The 17941-nt window shown below is 36.1% G+C and overlaps 1 protein-coding gene across 2 annotated transcripts in view; it reads right to left on the bottom strand.

Annotated features, from left to right (window-relative positions):
* Positions 1-17941, bottom strand: part of WWOX (WW domain containing oxidoreductase) — a 531203-nt gene that overhangs the window by 475950 nt on the left and 37312 nt on the right. Inside the window, exon 6 of one of the 2 annotated variants that reach the window (XM_037408959.1) lies at positions 2552-2617. The exons of the other annotated variant lie outside the window; for it this stretch is intronic. Within the exon in view, the coding sequence (XP_037264856.1) occupies positions 2552-2617 (66 nt within the window). The remainder of the gene's footprint in view (positions 1-2551; positions 2618-17941) is intronic. 2 annotated transcript variants of the gene reach the window in all.

Raw genomic sequence — 17941 nt, forward strand, 5'->3', positions numbered from 1 at the left:
AGCAGGCACAATGAAGGATGACACACACAAGATACTCACCTCAGATAGATGTGCAAATAATCATTTCACGCAGGGATAGTGAATTTTATCCATCTATATTTTTAAACCAGGAAAATGTGCTTGGAAAAATCACAGAAACAGGTTTATATTTCTTATTGGAAGACTTACAATGAATTATAATACAAGGTGAAAATACTTCTTAAAAAAATTATCAGATAAAGCATGGAATGAAAGACGCTAAAAAGAAGGCTAATAAGGATTAAGGGAAGAAATAAGTAGCACTAGATTACTCAGCAGCCAAAGTCTCATAATTCCAGTAACATCAAATTCCTTTAATTTCTGTTGCAATCTTGTAATACAAGTATATAATCCTATATGTAGCTTGAAATACAGGAATCTCAACCATTACTTCTGTTATCAGAACCAGATTTTAAGGTACATTAGAGCCCATATTTTTATTAAATTTAGTAGTAGTATTTTTTTTTCCAAAAAACAACAGGGAAGCTTTTTATCATAGCTTTTGATTTAAACAATATTTAAAATAATTTAACTAAATTACTTGGACCTCATTTAAAGATAAAGTAAAACCTAAATGTTACCTTTAGTTTTAGAGGAAAATGCACATGAAAAATATCCTAGTGTATTTAAGAGGCCATATAATTGCAAAACTGTATTACTATTTCTAAATTCTCAGTCCTGGTCAAAGATGAGCACTCCTGTAACACAAATCAATAATTCATTACTCCAAAATAGTGTAAATTAAAGCACTGTGATGCTCTAATCACAGTTCAGAATGGACATTAGTTCACTTTTCAGATGCTGTCTTCAAAAAATAAAAAAAGATGACATGGATAAATCCAAGTAGCATCCAGGATGACTACAGAAGTACGCTTTTGTTTGTCTCCTTTTTAAACCTTTCCCACAGGATGTCACTATTGCTCCTTGTCAGTTGAGAGTGTGACCAAAGGGTGTTGCACAGATTGGTACTCAGCTCTCCACATGTGACACAGACATTTAGGTCCTTGTAGATAAGTTTATAACAAAGACTTATCCCTCTCAGCTGCCACGTTACCAGCCTAAGTATCTGCTGACCTATAAACGAGTTAAAACCTGTTACAGTCCTTCCAGCTTGGAAAACTGAAACACTAACAAACCTGGAAATAGTGATGTTGGTGTCAGTGTATTACTGTTCGTACTTAAGTAGTACATGCTCCAACTGAAGTCATTAAAGAATTATCTTCCTTAAAGTCCTACATTTACACCATTTAGGGCTATATAATTTATTTTCCAGATATTCATGCCATCGGACAGATTTTTTTCTAACAAAATAGTGACATCTCGTGGTGACACTCAGAAATCCTAGCTCAAGCACATCCCATTTATCCCCCATGAAACTGATAACAAACCTACCGCTCTGAAAGGTGCAGTCCAAACCCTAACCAGCTTCTGGTGCTGCAGTGATACCATCTCGGTAAGAGATGGGAGTTCAACAGACGTCCCATATCAATCCAGATGTGACAGTCATCCCTTTAGAGATAAGATGCCTTCACACTTCCCTGCCTTTAGCCAACGAGCCAACCTCCCCACCGCTACGTTGAGCGGTTGAACACATAAGTTGTAGGTTTAGAAGTAACTTCTCAGAATGCCACATTTCTAGCAAAAAATCTTTGCAATAAAATCAAAATTAACAAGAATAGATTTTATAAAATACAGTGGGCCAAATTAGCCTCAGCATACTAAGACATTGAAGTGAATTCACCCAAAACCAGATTTTAATCACCACACCTATAATTATATTTCCAATACTAACTTCTTAAAAAAATGAGGGTTTCAGTGTTTCTGTTCTGTTTAGTCAGTGCATAAAACAGATGGATACTATTTTTCAAAGGTTTTCATGGAATTTGATTGTTAATGGATTGTTACTGCAAGTATATTTGCCTCAGTAAGGTAAAACAAGAATATTCATATTGCTGACAGTTCAAAAAAGTTGAAGTAGGGTTATTTGGTTTGTCTGGGGTTTTTTTTATCATTTTATAATAAATACTTCCTTGTTATGAAAGTAGTCTTTTTGCCTCTTCGTGCTGCTTAATGGATACTGACACCTAACAAACAATGTATTTGTAAAGTGCTGTACCTTAAACAAGGTGTCATCAGCAGAAATCAGAAAAGAAAATTTCCCATTCTTCTATTACCATATATGCAATGTAACAATAATGAAGACCAGGTGCACACATGTGTGAGTTATTTTATACAAGAACAGCAAAACTGTCACTGCGGTCAGCAGTCTGTGAAGAATATAAACTAGAAAAATTACAATGTTGCAGAGGAAAAACCCCTAAAGTAATTACTGAAGTTTATTTAGCAGAATATGCACCTTTGCTACTCTTAAGGTATTAGTGTTACAGTTTGTGTTACCCAATATTTTAAATAACCTGCCATCTTTAGCCTCCCAGTTTAAGCCAATTATGCTAGCTTTATTGTGCTCAAGATTGAATTAAAGCCAACAGAAAAATATCCCATGTCAACAACCCACTGATCCCAGGTATAATACCTCAGTTGCTCTGCTCCACATGTTCCAAAATAGCCATTCCAAACGATACACGATGGGTCCCGTGCTCTAAGAGACAGAAATCAATTTCCATTCACAAAATGATGGATGTAGTAATTCATCTGCAACTTTGCTGAGAAAACTCTGAATCTTGCAATATTTAATGATTTTTCATGGTTGCAAGGCAGAGGTTAAATCTGAGATGAATCAAAATCCATAAGGCAAAATATTACACCTTTCTTTTAAAAAGCCTCAAGATATTAAAGACTATCTGATAATTTTTTGGCACCTGACTCTTGGCATGGACAGCCCTATTGCCTAAACTCTGCAAGGAGCTGTGTAACAAGGAATATTAGAAATACTGAAGAGGTCAACAACCCAAAACATGCTGTTGTTACAGAATAATATATTCTGAGATTCAGCCAGGAGCTCTATCAACAAAAAGATTTAATTCCTTTCTTTTTCACTGTGTTAGTCATCTTCCTCCAAGAGTAAGTAACCTTTATTGTTTCTTTAACTGCTCTGCGTCTATGTTTTTAGAACTGCTGCTATACTGTATCACCAGTAACATACTGTAAAGCTGCTACTGGAAGTAAGCTTTCTGAACTCCTGGCACACCTCGAAGGACTGAAGGGATTAGCTTGTTGCCCTACGGTTTTCCACATTTTCCCACACCTTGCTAAGGTTTAACCATCACAAACTCATATCCAGTCTAACGGGTCTAAAACCAACCAGATCTGGAGTTTTTCAAGAGCCTCAGGAATTTTCAAGGCCAACTCTCTTTGAGGTGCCCTGGGAATCAACCAACCTCCCTAGCAATAAAGGAAAAATAAAAACATAGATGTAAACTTATGATGTCAGTGTCTGAAATCAATGGAAAATATGATAAAACCAGCTGTAAAAATAGATGCAAAAAGAAGAGTGGTCATGCGGGAGTTAAAAAACCTACACAAATTATAAAGCATATATTACAGCTTCTCATTTCAGGCATGATACCACAAATCTTAATCATGCAAAGAACTGCTTTGTTTCCTCATCAAAAGATAGGGAACTAGAGGGAAGTTTTAGCTCATTTAACTCATTGTTAATGACAGTGCAAGAATTCTTTCATCAAAATAATTTAATGTAATGTATTCATTCCTTTATATCTAATTAAAAATATCCTGGAGGGCAATTCCAGATAAACCCACAGTCACCTTGGTAAAGATGGGTTAGGTTAGGTCTCAAAATGCAAACCCCACAGGCTGCTGAATAAAGGATGAGAGATGGGCTGGAGAAAGTCTGCGCACAAGAATCTGCACCAACTCGCCACTGAAAACAGCTCTGCCAAGACTGTTCTTTTTAAGCATGTGTGACTTGGCGAGAGGAGTAAAGGTAGAAATCATGATTATTCAAATTCCCCGACCACTTCCCTTCTACAGAAGTCAGCACCAACAGAGAATGAAAGAAAAATTGCCAGTAACTCCAGTACTGTTCACCACCACTTCTAGCTCCGTACAGGACTCCAGAAGTCCTAACCAGTGGCTGAGTAACTGCAATGGATGCGACTTGAATTGGACTCCAAAGACACTTGAAATGCAATGCTGATTTCCCCAGCTTTTTAGACACCAGAATGCTCCCGTCACAAACCAGTAATACCAAGAGAATAGGTTATGCTTAAATAAAGCAGAAGTCACAGAGAAAAAAGTAAATTAAATACTAAACTGTTTAATTTCCAAAACAAATTAAATACAATGAACCATTAAACATTTACTTTCTCAAAAAAAAGTAGTGATTCCGAAAAAAAATAAAAATCATTCTCCAGATAGCAAAGTTTTCATTTTATTTTCACAAACAAAACTTTACTTTTTTGGTAACAAACTTCTTGAGACTTATCGGCTCTAGGTTTGTTCAAGTGAACAGATGAAGCAGCTTGGCTAGTTTGAAATACAAATAAGCATTCTGATATGTTTGCAGGTATATCATTTCCAGGGGTTTTGTGGGCACCTGTCAGCAAGTCTCTAGATTCATGTTTATATTGGCCAATAACTTTACCATGTTGGCAAGACAACCACCTTCTTTTCCTGGGGGCTCTGAGCTGTTACTGAAGTTTTATGTACTGTGAAATAATAACCTTAAGAGTAGGTTATGCAAACAAAGTTAGAGAAAGGATCGGAAAGCAGGATTGAAATCATAATCACCACCATCAGACACAACCTGAGATGTAGATCACAAAATAGTAAGTTTTGTGTTCAAGCAATGAAAGCATCAATTAAAATGTTTGGTTGCTACAGCTTACGGAAAGGATAATGTTAGATGCCTAAAATCGCTAGTCTATTTTCACCTGGTTTACATTCTATTGTACTGTTCCAAAAATTTGACATTGATCCAATTATTCTTCCATTTTTTCCCCTCGAGCACCTCCAGAGTTTTGTTATCTCTAATCAATCCAGCTGAAATGTTCTCAAGGATTACAACATTCACCTGACTGCTTTCTCCTTCAAGAAAGATTATCTAATTGCACCTATTACCTGTCCTGCATAATGTCCACCCTTTTATGGATTAAATCCATGGGCTTCTGAAATCCAGACTGTTCTACCTGGTCTAAGTCGGGCACAACTTCCTAAGTACAATATGCTACGATGCATCACTGATACAACACACAGCTACTAGATTTCAAAGGCTTTTATTTCTTCTTATTTCCAACTGATATCAACCAGCCACTGCACCTACCCATGGGTATAATTTTCTGCTTTTGAGAGTAGCAATACAGAAATAAACAACAGATTTTTAGAATTCGTATTACAGAACTGACCGCAGGACGTTTCTTCTCATACATGACCATTTTTTTCTGCTCACAGATCTAGAAGGCAGCCCCAGAAGCAGTTACATGTATTATAGAGTACTGCTCTAAATATATTACTCAGACTGTATATATTTTGAAAGGTAAATTAAAAGTTAAATGAAAAATTATGTACTTGTGTACTAGAAAAATACCAAGAGAAAGCTAGAATAAAAGGAGGCTAATAAAAACATAGTTTTCAATTTACCTGATTTTGATTGTACATTGATTCTTGGTTTTCTGACTATATTCTACACAAACACTGTGGCCAGTATCAAGTGTTTTAACCTTCTTACCTGTCCTTTCCACATTACTAGAGACATTTGCCACCTCCATCTTCCCCTACTCCTCCCAGCTCCAGACACTACTACCTGCCCACATTCCTAACTGTGCATGCCTCGTTCCCCTCCCATCTGGGGAGACACAGCCCCAGGATCTCCCTTGCACTGTACTGCCCCAGTAGCTGGCAGGAACTAGGGAGAGGATACAAGAAAGTATCATTGAGTAAAGGAGCCGTGCTCCTTCCCCGCTTGATAAGTGGGTCTGTTAACCTAAAATTAACTATCTGTTACCTAAATTATAACCAGAAACTCAAATGTCAATCTACAGCTACAGCTCCAGATATATCCATGGAATAACAATGAAAAATACTGTAGTTTTATCCTTCATATATTCTCTCCATAAAATATTGTAATAAGGACACATACTGTCGCAGTTGGCTATTAATTGTGAAAAATGTAATTTCAAATTTAAGTTTCTCAGGAACCCTAATAGGGGGTTTTGCTTGTTTCTTTGCTTAAGGTAATGCCTAATAGATATCTTAGTTCAATAAAACTCAAAAAACCTGCACCAATTTTCAAGATATAAAGAACCTTAAGCAGATATAAAATGCTTTAAGAAAGGTATTTTGAGAGGGGGGGAAGGTTACCTAAAGTTTAACTGCTCCTAATTCTGTGTTAATTTAATACTAAATTTACTAGATGAGTATAAGCCAGCACTCAATACAGCGCCAGATAACTTCTGTATCGTTCAGATAAAGAACCGGCCCTTGTTGCTGACCAGGATCACTACAGGAATATTACTGGAATGTACAGGAACAGTATTACAGTTCCATTGCTTTTGCATTGATGCAACTCGATCTCTTAAAACATAAACTGCTCACTCGCAAAAGCGGGATTCACCGAGTTAAAAAATTAAGTTGTACAGATCAGAAATGTAATCATGGGAGACAAGCTCTGAGAGTTTTTCAATCACTGTGGGGCTGCATCAATTTAAAGTCATGTTACATTAAAGAGAAAAACGTCTGGGAAAGTCTCCCAGTTGTCACTTTAGATTAGATTTGTTGTTGTTATCAGACTGTGCATTTTGTAGGCTTTTTTACATTTTAAAGATATTGCATCATGCAGACACACAGTGCCTAAAGAAACATGTAACATACAAGTTTTTAATCACATTTGCCTAGAGATTAGGAGTTTGAACAAATTAACTGGTGGTCCTAAAAAAACCCAAACAACACAACAAAAAACACACAACCAAAACCCCACGCACAACCGCATTCTTGAAGCCTATTAACATTTAAACCTTAACTACCTTAGAGTCACAGGGAAGCCACCCAACTTAACTTTTCTTCACAGAAAGGTCAACAGAAAGTTTCAGTTCTTCCAAGAATAAAACTGAACACATTACTAAGACCTGACACTGCTGGTCATTTCAATTGCATTTTTTTGTTGCCCAAGCAAATTTTCAGCTACATTAATGGATTTACTCGTGTAACCTACATTAATCCTATTAAGAAGGGTTCTCAGAATTAGGCCCTCATATTAGACAACTGCACGCTACACAGAAGATACAAGATTTACCTACATAAAAATAAAATTGAAGAATTTTAGATAATTTCTGCATTTCAAGCTCTTATTTATGGCATTTACCAGAATTTCAGGCAATTCTCTTAATTACTCTGTTAAGCTGTCACATAAAGGGTTCTTCGACACTACTGTATGTATTCACATTATCAAATACTGTCTCACAGAGACAAGTGTAGCAAAGTCATGGTATACATTGCTAGACATCACTGTTTCAAGCAAACATTCAAAATAATATTCATACAGCATAATGATTTTGACTTGAATTGCATAAAAGCATTTTAGATATTAGAAACTATAATTTTAATAAGTAGGGTTTTTCTTATACAGTTTGTAAGTCTAACATTTCAGTAATCATAACCTTTCTGAAAAATGTAGTAGCACACAAGTCTAAGTTAAATATTTCCAGGATGCTCTTTAAATCAAATGCACACCTTTGATCCAGACCCTAACCTTTCATATTCTGGAAGACAAAATACCAGCATTCATAATATGCAGGATCTCCCTTCGTGCAATTTTCAACATGGTAAGAAACATTCAAAAACTTTACTAAAGGGAAACAAAAATCTTGAAAAATGCAACAGTAAGTTGACAGCATATAAACAACATCCGTGCTGACTTTAGCAACACCAGCCTTCCAGGGTGAGCAGCTACAGGATGAAAGCTGTTTAAATACCTTCCACCTTCCTGAACAGCTGCCACGTCTGCAGAAAATTTGACTGCAGAACCCCAGACTAATGGAGTAGTCAGGTACTTACACATAGTGCATTTTGCTCTTCTATTTTGTTTTTGGAGTCACAAGACTTTTACGGTTTTGATGAGACTCCAGTATCCTGGGGAAAGTCTTTTGAAGCCATCCATGTCTTCACACTAGTAAAGACTATCTTCCCACATACTACTGGAATGAAACTCTCTTCTACTACATAGTATTTGAGTGTTGGCAAAAAAAGCCACTCCCAGTCTTCTCAGGTGCCACAGAGGTACCAAGATGGACCAGACTAAATCCAGCCTCTAAGAAAGATCTTTCTACTCCAAGAGAAGACAATGCACCAGACACACATGGCGTTTAAGATTACCATTTCCTTGAGACCCACCACACTTACGGGAAAGTCCAGAGACTGACATCTAACAACAATTAACAAGTTTCCAGACTCACTATGGTTTTTCTGAAGGTGGACTTTAAGCCTCGTAAGGACCACCAAAATGAAGATCAATCTTATCCTGAAGCGTGACAGCTGTAAAATGCTATGTCTTAGAATAGTACATCTTTAATCTAACACCATAGCCCTAAATCTGTTCTGGTTTTACAAATGCCTCTAGTTATTTCATTTTTATCAGTGAAGAAAATGAAATAAAAAGTATTTTATACTTAACACCAAACAGACTATGTTATCCCAGAAGACGTGCTTAAATAATTTAGCTGTTAAAAGAATCTTTAACTATAAATGTACTAAATTCCAGCACAAAAGATTAACTACAAAAGAAATTAACACTGCCTTAGGAAAGAGAGATAACATTTTTCTAAGGCATTTCTAAAGCTTTTTGATATGCTATTTTTTAGAATTATATCTGGAGAGAACTAATATTTTTAAATGAGACTTTCAGAGCTGCTCCAATTACAAAGTAATATTTCTGCAAGTTCAAGAATTCTGTGGAACTTGTTCGGCTCTCATTTAAAAAAAAAAAAACAGTACACAATTTTTACCCATTTAAAGAATAATACCTAACAATCAGAATTTATCAATAAAAGGACATGCAAATAATATGCACCAAAAAACACGTTGCTCCTGGTTCCAAGAACAACTTTGTCACAACATATCAAAGCAAAATAACATTTTCTCCCCTTAACAACTTAAAAGTTTCCAGGGCTTTATCACCAGTCGAAGCAGTCTGTTTGCATTCTCCAATACAAACTGACAATCTAGTGATACACTACATTAAAAATTCTCTGTAGTATTGACTGCCTGAAGCTGATGCTCCCTTGCTAAATGCAGTGCAGTTCAATTAACAGCTCTTCAATATACAATTTAATTTTTCTTTCATCTTGATCCACAGCTGAGCTTGAAATGAGGAATGCTGCAATAGATGTACTTTAAATATTGAAGCAAGTCTTTATAAATAAATCTATCAAACTTGTAATGATTTCTGTCATAACCAGACCAAAACAGATGAACCTGAATGTCTGGGACTTTCAGGTCCATGCATTGTTTTTCTCAGCCTTACAGGGCTGTGAGTTGCTGGTGCAGGGGGGGCTCCAATAATCCCCCTACAAAGCAGAAGACGTTTGCCCTTACTGCACCATCCGTAGCAGGCAGAGGAACACTTTGCTGCTGCCGCTTTATAAAGCTAAGCCTTTCGCATGTAAAAATCCGACTTTTCACTAATGTTACCAGAACGGACTCCAGTTTTAATATTTCTCTCATTATTTAAAAAGGTAACCCAACAGAGAAGTGCACGGCATTAGCTTCCATTACCACATCTGCTCTCAACTGGCAGACAACCAATGCTGGATTGATAAGTAAATATTTAATGCATAAATACTACCCTGGATACCTTTTTTCCCCCCTGCAGTGTGAATGTACATAGTACGCTTCAAATTTTCTCTAGGTAGTCATGCCATTTCACAGGAAAATGTAAGGTTAATTTAACCAGGGCAGAATGAGGTACTGCAGTTCAAAGTTACTCTAAGTGGGACACTGCTGAAGGAAGCTATTAATATCTCTTACAGTGTGCATGCTCAAGGAAACATCGTGAATCAGCTCATTTCTCATAGGTATACTACACAGCTTTCAAAATGGTAGGATTTACTTCTGTTCATCAGAAAGGAAAGCACTCTGCTTTAAGCTAGAGGCATTTTCTACTCTTTAAACATATTCACAAAAACAAACTTGACAACACTTACTGCCTTGGGTAGTAGATAAGCACCACCGACATGGAAGGCTACCAATCAGCACCAGAGGAGTTGCAAAGCGAGAGGCTCCACCGAGTGAATGTAAGCCATTAGAAGAACAGTAATCAGTTTCAGATGAATTCAAATTGCCCTTCCTCAACTTACACATTAATGCAAAGTGAAATAAACAGGTTTACCTCGTTTGTGTCCACATTTGTAATGGTATTAGCTGAGATTTTATTCTTAATTGTTATGTTTCTTTCTTCGTCATGTATTTTTAATCAGTGACCTATCACTTTACCAAAAAAAAGTCTTTATAACTAGCCGGTCTTGTTATTGTCACCATTTCCTTTTTCCTTTTATTTCTAGTCTTACTTTCTTTTAAAAGAAGTATCTCAGTACTGTATTTTAAATTGTCACTGAAATAACATTCAGCATTTACAGTAATTAACTCATCATTACTTTGAATAACTAAACTAATTGGTATGCTCTACAAACCTGCAACACTGCAGAATTAAAAATAAACATAACAAAGATATAATTTACAACTAATCTATACTTACAATTAAAGTTAGTTTCAAGATTTATTTCATTCTATTATTTTTTATTAGCTACAGCAGACAGTAAATGGGGTGTACCACGTTCTGCTTTGCAAACACCTAGGTTATAAAACATAATTACACAAATTAATTAGAAATGAGTACATACACTCATGTCTTTGTTTGTAACCATAACATGTTAAACATGACTACATTAATGAGCAGTTCCTAAAAATTATAAGATAGTAAAACCAAGTAAAATTTTAAAGCACCCTGACCACACAAGCATCACCCTGGCACAGAGAGCCACTACTACTTAAATTCTCTTCATGTCCTGTTTTGAGGTTGCAGGTGGTATAGAGATCATTCTTCTACGCAGCAGATTAGCAACTCTGTGAGAACTCGCAACACCCAATGTACCATTGCAGAACAGAAGTCCAGACTAAAATGTTCCCTGAACTAGGTCACGTACTTTCTTTCCTACCTACTCTCAAAGGTTCTCTGATGTCTAAAAGCCTAAGTCCCCTCAGTTCTGCCCACTGACTAGATACTCACCCTTTCACAAAGCTCAGTGTTTAACAGGAACCTAATTATGCTAAGCATGTTTATTCCTTTGTAAAAATTTGCTTCTAAACACTCTATGGGACCAAAAACTACTAGACAAGGAAGGGCAGATACAGTGACTGCGCACGCCTTGGTTCCCTGGGAAATCAGACTAGAGGTGACTCTCCAGAAAGCAAGGAAACAAAGTTATTTGTACGCTTTCTTTTAAAACCAAGCAAAACAAGTGTTTATTCATTTGTGGAGACCAGATCTGTACCTGCTGCACTGTACTAGCAGTGTCCATTACTACATTATACTGCTCTAGCATTTCAAGTACACGTAAAGCCTGCATCAGCAAGATGCATTTCTTTCAGTCCCACCATGGCAAAGTAAGAGGTACTAACCATAAGCTTTTTTTAGCAATTTAATTGCATCTTCATAAAGAGCATCTGCCAATACAGCTAAACTGGATCAGATACGCCTCACCAGTCCAACACGTTGTCAAGAATCTGTAGGGTGAACCTCGTCTAGGATCTCCTTTGAAGGTGGGCGTTTAGGACTTTTATGTACTAATAGCTCTTTGTCATGACAACCAACAAATATTCAAGGCCTAAGAGACCTAAAGATGTTTCAGTTAAAACCAAACTACAGTCAAATCATTATACGTCCCTTAAAAGAATTAGGGAATACTAAAAGACCAGAACTACCCTACACATTACATAGCTGCTGTTTGTGTATTAATAAGGATTTAGAGGACCTGAAAGAGGCATCTACAAAGTACAAGTCTAAGGTAAAGACATGCTGATTTACCTTCTTACTAAAAATTAAAATTACAGTTTTGATAAGTATGCTTATGAAAATACAAAAGTATTTAGTTATATACTTTATACTATTTTTTCCTTTATGGGCTAGTATCAGCTGCTCAAGATGTATTTAGGTGGTTCAAGCTTGTTTTGCATGGCTCCAGAAAAAAAAAAAAATGACAGAAATTACCCCAAACATTCATTTCGTTACATTAATTCAATACTTCTATTTAATAAGCAAAATTTATTGTTCAAGTTAATGCTGTATCTCAGTGACCTCATGAAATAAGTGAAAAAAACAAGTTTAACACACTATTGCTTCTTTTTACGTACCGAGTAATAAATATGTTTCTGCAAAATGATACACTGAGTATCTTTATTGGGACCAAGTTAATAGCAGTCTAGTGCAAAAATTGAAATGTTTAGATTGTGTTTTCAATGTAATTTTTCATTAGGAACATCTTCTCATCAATAGCGTACTATTAAAGAAACAAGAGTTGCTGTTTAGAAAACACAAAGAAAGTGTTTACCTGTTCACTGTAGGCATAGCATCATATCTAATTCACTCTGGTTCAGAGTTCTCACATGGCAAGTCACAAGTAAAAATCAAAATGAATTTTTAACAGGACAAATTGCATTACAGAAGTAATGCATGCTTTCCCCTCTAGCACAATTGGGAAAGCACATATGTGAAGTGCTTCCTTCCAAGACATAAAACAGAAAGGAGAAAAAAAAAAAAAAGATTTGTACATTGCCTCACTTCATAATGAAAGGGTAGTTATATCTTGTGTGTACTCCCTCAACACAGCTCTAATAAATCTCAGTAACACAGTTACAGATTAAAAAAAAAAAAAAAAAACAACAAAAAAACCCCACACCAACCAGAAAAGAAAGAAGAAACAAGCACAGGAGAATTCAATCACCTTCACACATTTGACATTAAACACCTCAAATTACAGCAGATATTGGCAGATATCTCAACACTTGCAAATTAAGTGTGGACAAATGGCTGCAGACATACAACTGACGTTCTGCCCCTTAAAAAAATCGTCATGCATAAGGATATTTAGGGTCTGATCCAAAAGTCAAGGCAACAGAAAATTAGTATATTCAGTGGGCTTTGGAAACAGACCTTTTCATGATTAAGATATTCATTCTTCTGAATAGCAGCACATGGATATACCTTAGGTACACAGTCTCTTACTAAACCAAGCATCATATATATTTTCAGCACAACAGCATCATGTCTATTTACCCTAATGCCTTAACCAACTGGGTTAAATAAGCAGATAATAAATCATCTTATTCATACAAAAATAAGAACGTCTGGGCCACAAAGGTTTTGATGATTAGTTTGTGAAAATCCCTAAAGAAACCATGACCATTTTGGACCCTGCTTGGTCCGTTTTCTCCTTACGCACATGGTAAACAACAGTTCTCATCATGCATTGCTAAAATGGGGATTTTCAAGAAAGCAGCGTAATTTCTCACAGCTAGCACTAAATATCACAACATAAGATAAAAGAAAAAAAATTAACAGGCTACTGAAGAGAAGTCCAGGGCATCAAGCAAAGTCCAATACTCTTCTTTCCTCAACTCACTGCCTCCAAAGATAATTATCAGGATTAAAGGGAACTAAAGGATGAGGAGAAATTAGTAAGGACAGTAAATTAAGCAAAATATACGATGCTTTGGCTTCACAGTAATAAAAAATTCAGAAATATCATTAACAAACATACAAATTAATAGTACTTTTCAGCACTCTACTTAGGAAGTCTACTTTCTACACATCTTCTGTATTCCTGTTGAACTCCATCTGCGCTTGTTTTAAGTCATTTATGCTGCTCTGTAGTCATATAAGCCAGATAATTATCTGCAGTTTTATAAGCTATTGTGGATCATGAACCAAGTCAGTGCTTCTTTTGATGTCCTCATGTTAGTCCCTTGTCACTGTAAAAAAACTAAATGATCCAGCAATAAGCATCTTTTTTTCCCTTTTTTTTTGTAATGCATAACAATTATGCCATCATCCTACACCGTGCTAGAGTTGCTATTTTCCTACTCGACTATATTCAGCATTGAGTAGAACTGACATAGACCTTAACATTTTTGTCTTATCAGCAAATATCCTTTGAACATTATCAGACTGTCACAGCGCTGCAGATACAAGCACTAGAGTTTCAGAAGTGGGAAGAAAATAATCTCTCTCTGTTTTCTTCCCTATACTAAGCTCAACCAAGAAAAGTTCCTCTACTTCATAAGACTCACTTAACATATTGACAGACTGGTTACAAGCCTAAGAACACAAATCTTTAAAAATTCCTCACATCGCAGACTGTGTGACCCATCAAACCAAACTCCTTGGGATCTGAAAATGTTTATAACCCCCAAATTATGAAGTGAGAAATCCCTTCCATTTAGTTTTAATTTCTGAGTAATTTTTAGGGCAAAGGCCCATTTCACAGAAAAGCAAGAAAAGAGCACAACACACGGTAGGTTAGCAACAAGTGTGCATTTCACCTAATGAGCAAGACTAAATTTTGCTATGAAGCATTCATTTTCTTCAAAGTATTGAAAGACCTACAGCCGTTCAATTATTGCCAGCTAACATACTATTTACGACTACTACTAACAGATCCTCCATCCTGTTCACTTCTGATAATGAAATAAACTAATAAAGTTGGGGGTTTACTGTGAAAAGTCAGTTACACTGAAATCTACAAGATCTTGAACATAACCATTAGGGAGTTTTGTTTACTTTTTATAAAATTAAAGCACAGAACCAATATGAGGACAAAAATGACCCACTGGATTTCACCATGACTTTTATAAAAACTTATCACAGTACGTATTAAATCGTTAGTGAGACACAATGCTGCTTGTTCATTTTAAAATGCAGAGAACGAAACTCATTGCAGAAGCAAAAAAGGACCAATAATATAATTACAACGTGGTGCCTGTGCAGTCGGCGTTAATGCCGTTATTTGACATTGCAAGGCTATGCCTTCTCCCCCGAGCCCCGCTGGAGACAAGGTTCACCCTAATTGGTTCCAAAGCACAACCCACCACCAACAGCCTTCCTCTGGCCCAGGAATGGTAATTTCCACACGACTGTAAATAGTGTTTGCAAACAATACAAACACAGTAATAAGAGGCTAGGTGGGTAATTAATGTGGTTACAAAGCAGCTTATTTGCATTTTTATTTAAAATTGCCTTCTTTAAAAAGCAGCTCAGATTTCTTTTTGCAAAAGGAGCCTTGGTTAAGGAATAGAGCAGTAATTACTCTCTTTAGGGGTTCTTTTATACAACCTTTAGGGAATTAGAATGAAAAGATAAGCAGAATTATAAAGGGAATCATGTAAAATAAGAAATACTCTATAAACACTTAGTACTGTATTTACCATAAGCTAAGCTTGTCTTCTTCATTAATGGAATATATTACAAGCTTATGTTACAATCAGATTAATTGTGAAGATGGTTTTTTTTTATTAAAAAAACACACCAAAACTATATGCAGCCACTTTAATGCCCCCACTCCTCTTCTCTCCTACAACTGACAACCAGAAATCCAGTCACAGCAAAACTCAGTTTACGTAAAAACGCATCTACCTAGGCTATAATAAAGAAGTTTTCAGTATCAACAACACTAAACAGTTTTACAAAAGAGATTCCGAGAGGGAAAGGTTCAGAAAACTATCAAACCCAAGTTACGTTAGTATATGTAAAGTATCAGTGAAAACCAAACTTCTCTGCACCCTCTAAGTTGCACTCAAGCCAACGTATAAAGGCTACATTTTTTTTAAAGATAGACACCTACAGACAGGTTTTTAATATTGTTGAGCAAACAGTATTCCTAGTGCCATTTAATTGAAGACGAAGCACAAAGTACAGTTTTGAAGGGGTTATTCTTAGTTTTGTTTCTGTTTGGGGAGGTATCTTAAAATTTTGGTTAGAAAGCCCATACTGCATTTAATTAGTATTATTACAAAGCTTTAAGCATGCTAGGGATTTTGAGACTCACATGTTCGCAATAAGAAAGGCAGGGCTGTGCTAAAGAAACAAATCACCAAAAATATCACCTCAACATTTCTATACATGAAATTCTGCTGGCTAGAGGAAAAAAATTAAGGAATGATAAGACACTGTGACTTCTCTGAAAATTACATTTTAGATATATATATTATTATTTTTTTTTAATGTGTAGCAGATGTTGGAAGGTGAACAGAATTACGAAAACAGAAGTAGTCAACTCAAAAGACAACTTTGTCTTTACTGGAGGAAATGATGGCAAATTCACTAACTATATTAAAACTTTGCAATCCCATTGCTACGCAAGTGCTCTGTTGGTTTTTTATCAGCTGTGTGATTATGACCATTATGAACTCATACATTAGCACAAAATTCCAATCCAAAGTAGAAATCCAAAAGTAAAGACAAAAGTAGAGCAAACCATACGTTCCCAGACCATTTATTCATCCCCCTATTCAAGTATATTTTCAGGAACAATTAATTTCTTGTACAAGGCACAAAACCAAAATGAGCTAAAGTGACCAAAACATCGCAAAAAATTATTTTATTTTTTTTCATTTTGTTTCTCCCCAAAATTAAAAACACTCTGGTTTTATTCCTCCACAGATAAAACTCTGCAGATCTTCTTTCCTTCAGAATGGCCAGACTAAATAAAAGTCACCGTCATGACAAAAAGTCTGCAACTGGCAGGTCAACAGGGTCTTGTGGAATTCCAAACTCATAGCCTATGCAGGACTAACCTCACCCCCCCACCCCACATCATCCCCAACAGTCCTCACATGCTTCTTGCAGCAAAGAAACCCTTTCTCTGGCATCCTGGCTTTTCCTAGGGATGGATGAAACGGGCTGTAACAACCGCAGAAGCTTTTCCATGATTTGATGAGGCTACAGTGAACTGCAGGAATGGCTTACAAACAGCAAGCCAAATCACCCTACTCGAAAGATATCACAGCATTTTCCCTAGTGTTGCCATAAAAACAGTCCTCAGCCATTCTTCTTAAGTACCATCATCTCTCCTAGCTATAAAGCTAATCTGTTGCATCATTCTTTTCCTTCACCAGCATCCAGTTTTTCATTATTAGTAGCAATCCTTCTGCTTGCCTTATCTATGTTGGCAAAGAAGTCCCAATTTATTTCAATGTGCCTCATTATACCGGCTTTCCTCATATCTGAGGAAAAGATGAAGGAAAACAAAGATTTCTGCCTTTTACTGAGCAGTGCCTTCATTCATATTACTAGGCTTTTTAAAAATGTTATTTCCCACACATGTAAAATTTCGACAGTGCTAAACTGCTGTAAATTCCCTTCTACCTTGCTGGACATTCTAAACTTTCTCCTGCATTTATCATCTCTATTATCACCATTAAAAAGTATTCTCTACTTAGAGATGTGCCAACAACATAAACCAGAACCTTAACAAAATAAAAAGATGACACTACAAAATGTTTATGTCTATTTCCTTAATCCCTACTTATTAAATAAGAACTGAGTTCCGAGAGCACTAAATCCTTTGCTTGCTACCATTACAATGGAAGCCAATGTGACTACACAGGGTAGTGAGCATAAAATATCATGAAAAGTAGATCTCTGAAGAGTCCAGAATTGAAAACCCTTGGGCAGGAACCTCAGCTATTTATACTATACATTTTTCCTGCAAACTGTCACACACATACGAAGAATTAATATTAATGATCTTTGCTTTATGTAACCAAAATTCTGTATTTCACCGAGTACTGTACAGCAAAGATCAAAAACTGACTCAATAGATCTGTAGTCCTTTTCAAGTAGATAAAAGCTGAAATACAGCCACCTTTTTAAGAAATATTTTCCTTTTTATCCACTTTCACATTAGCATTCACTTTATTTTGAATCGCAGCTAGCAATTGAACCAGAATAAAAATATTT

Source organism: Falco rusticolus, chromosome 15, assembly GCF_015220075.1.
Source record: "Falco rusticolus isolate bFalRus1 chromosome 15, bFalRus1.pri, whole genome shotgun sequence".
Taxonomy (NCBI): Eukaryota; Metazoa; Chordata; class Aves; order Falconiformes; family Falconidae; genus Falco; species Falco rusticolus.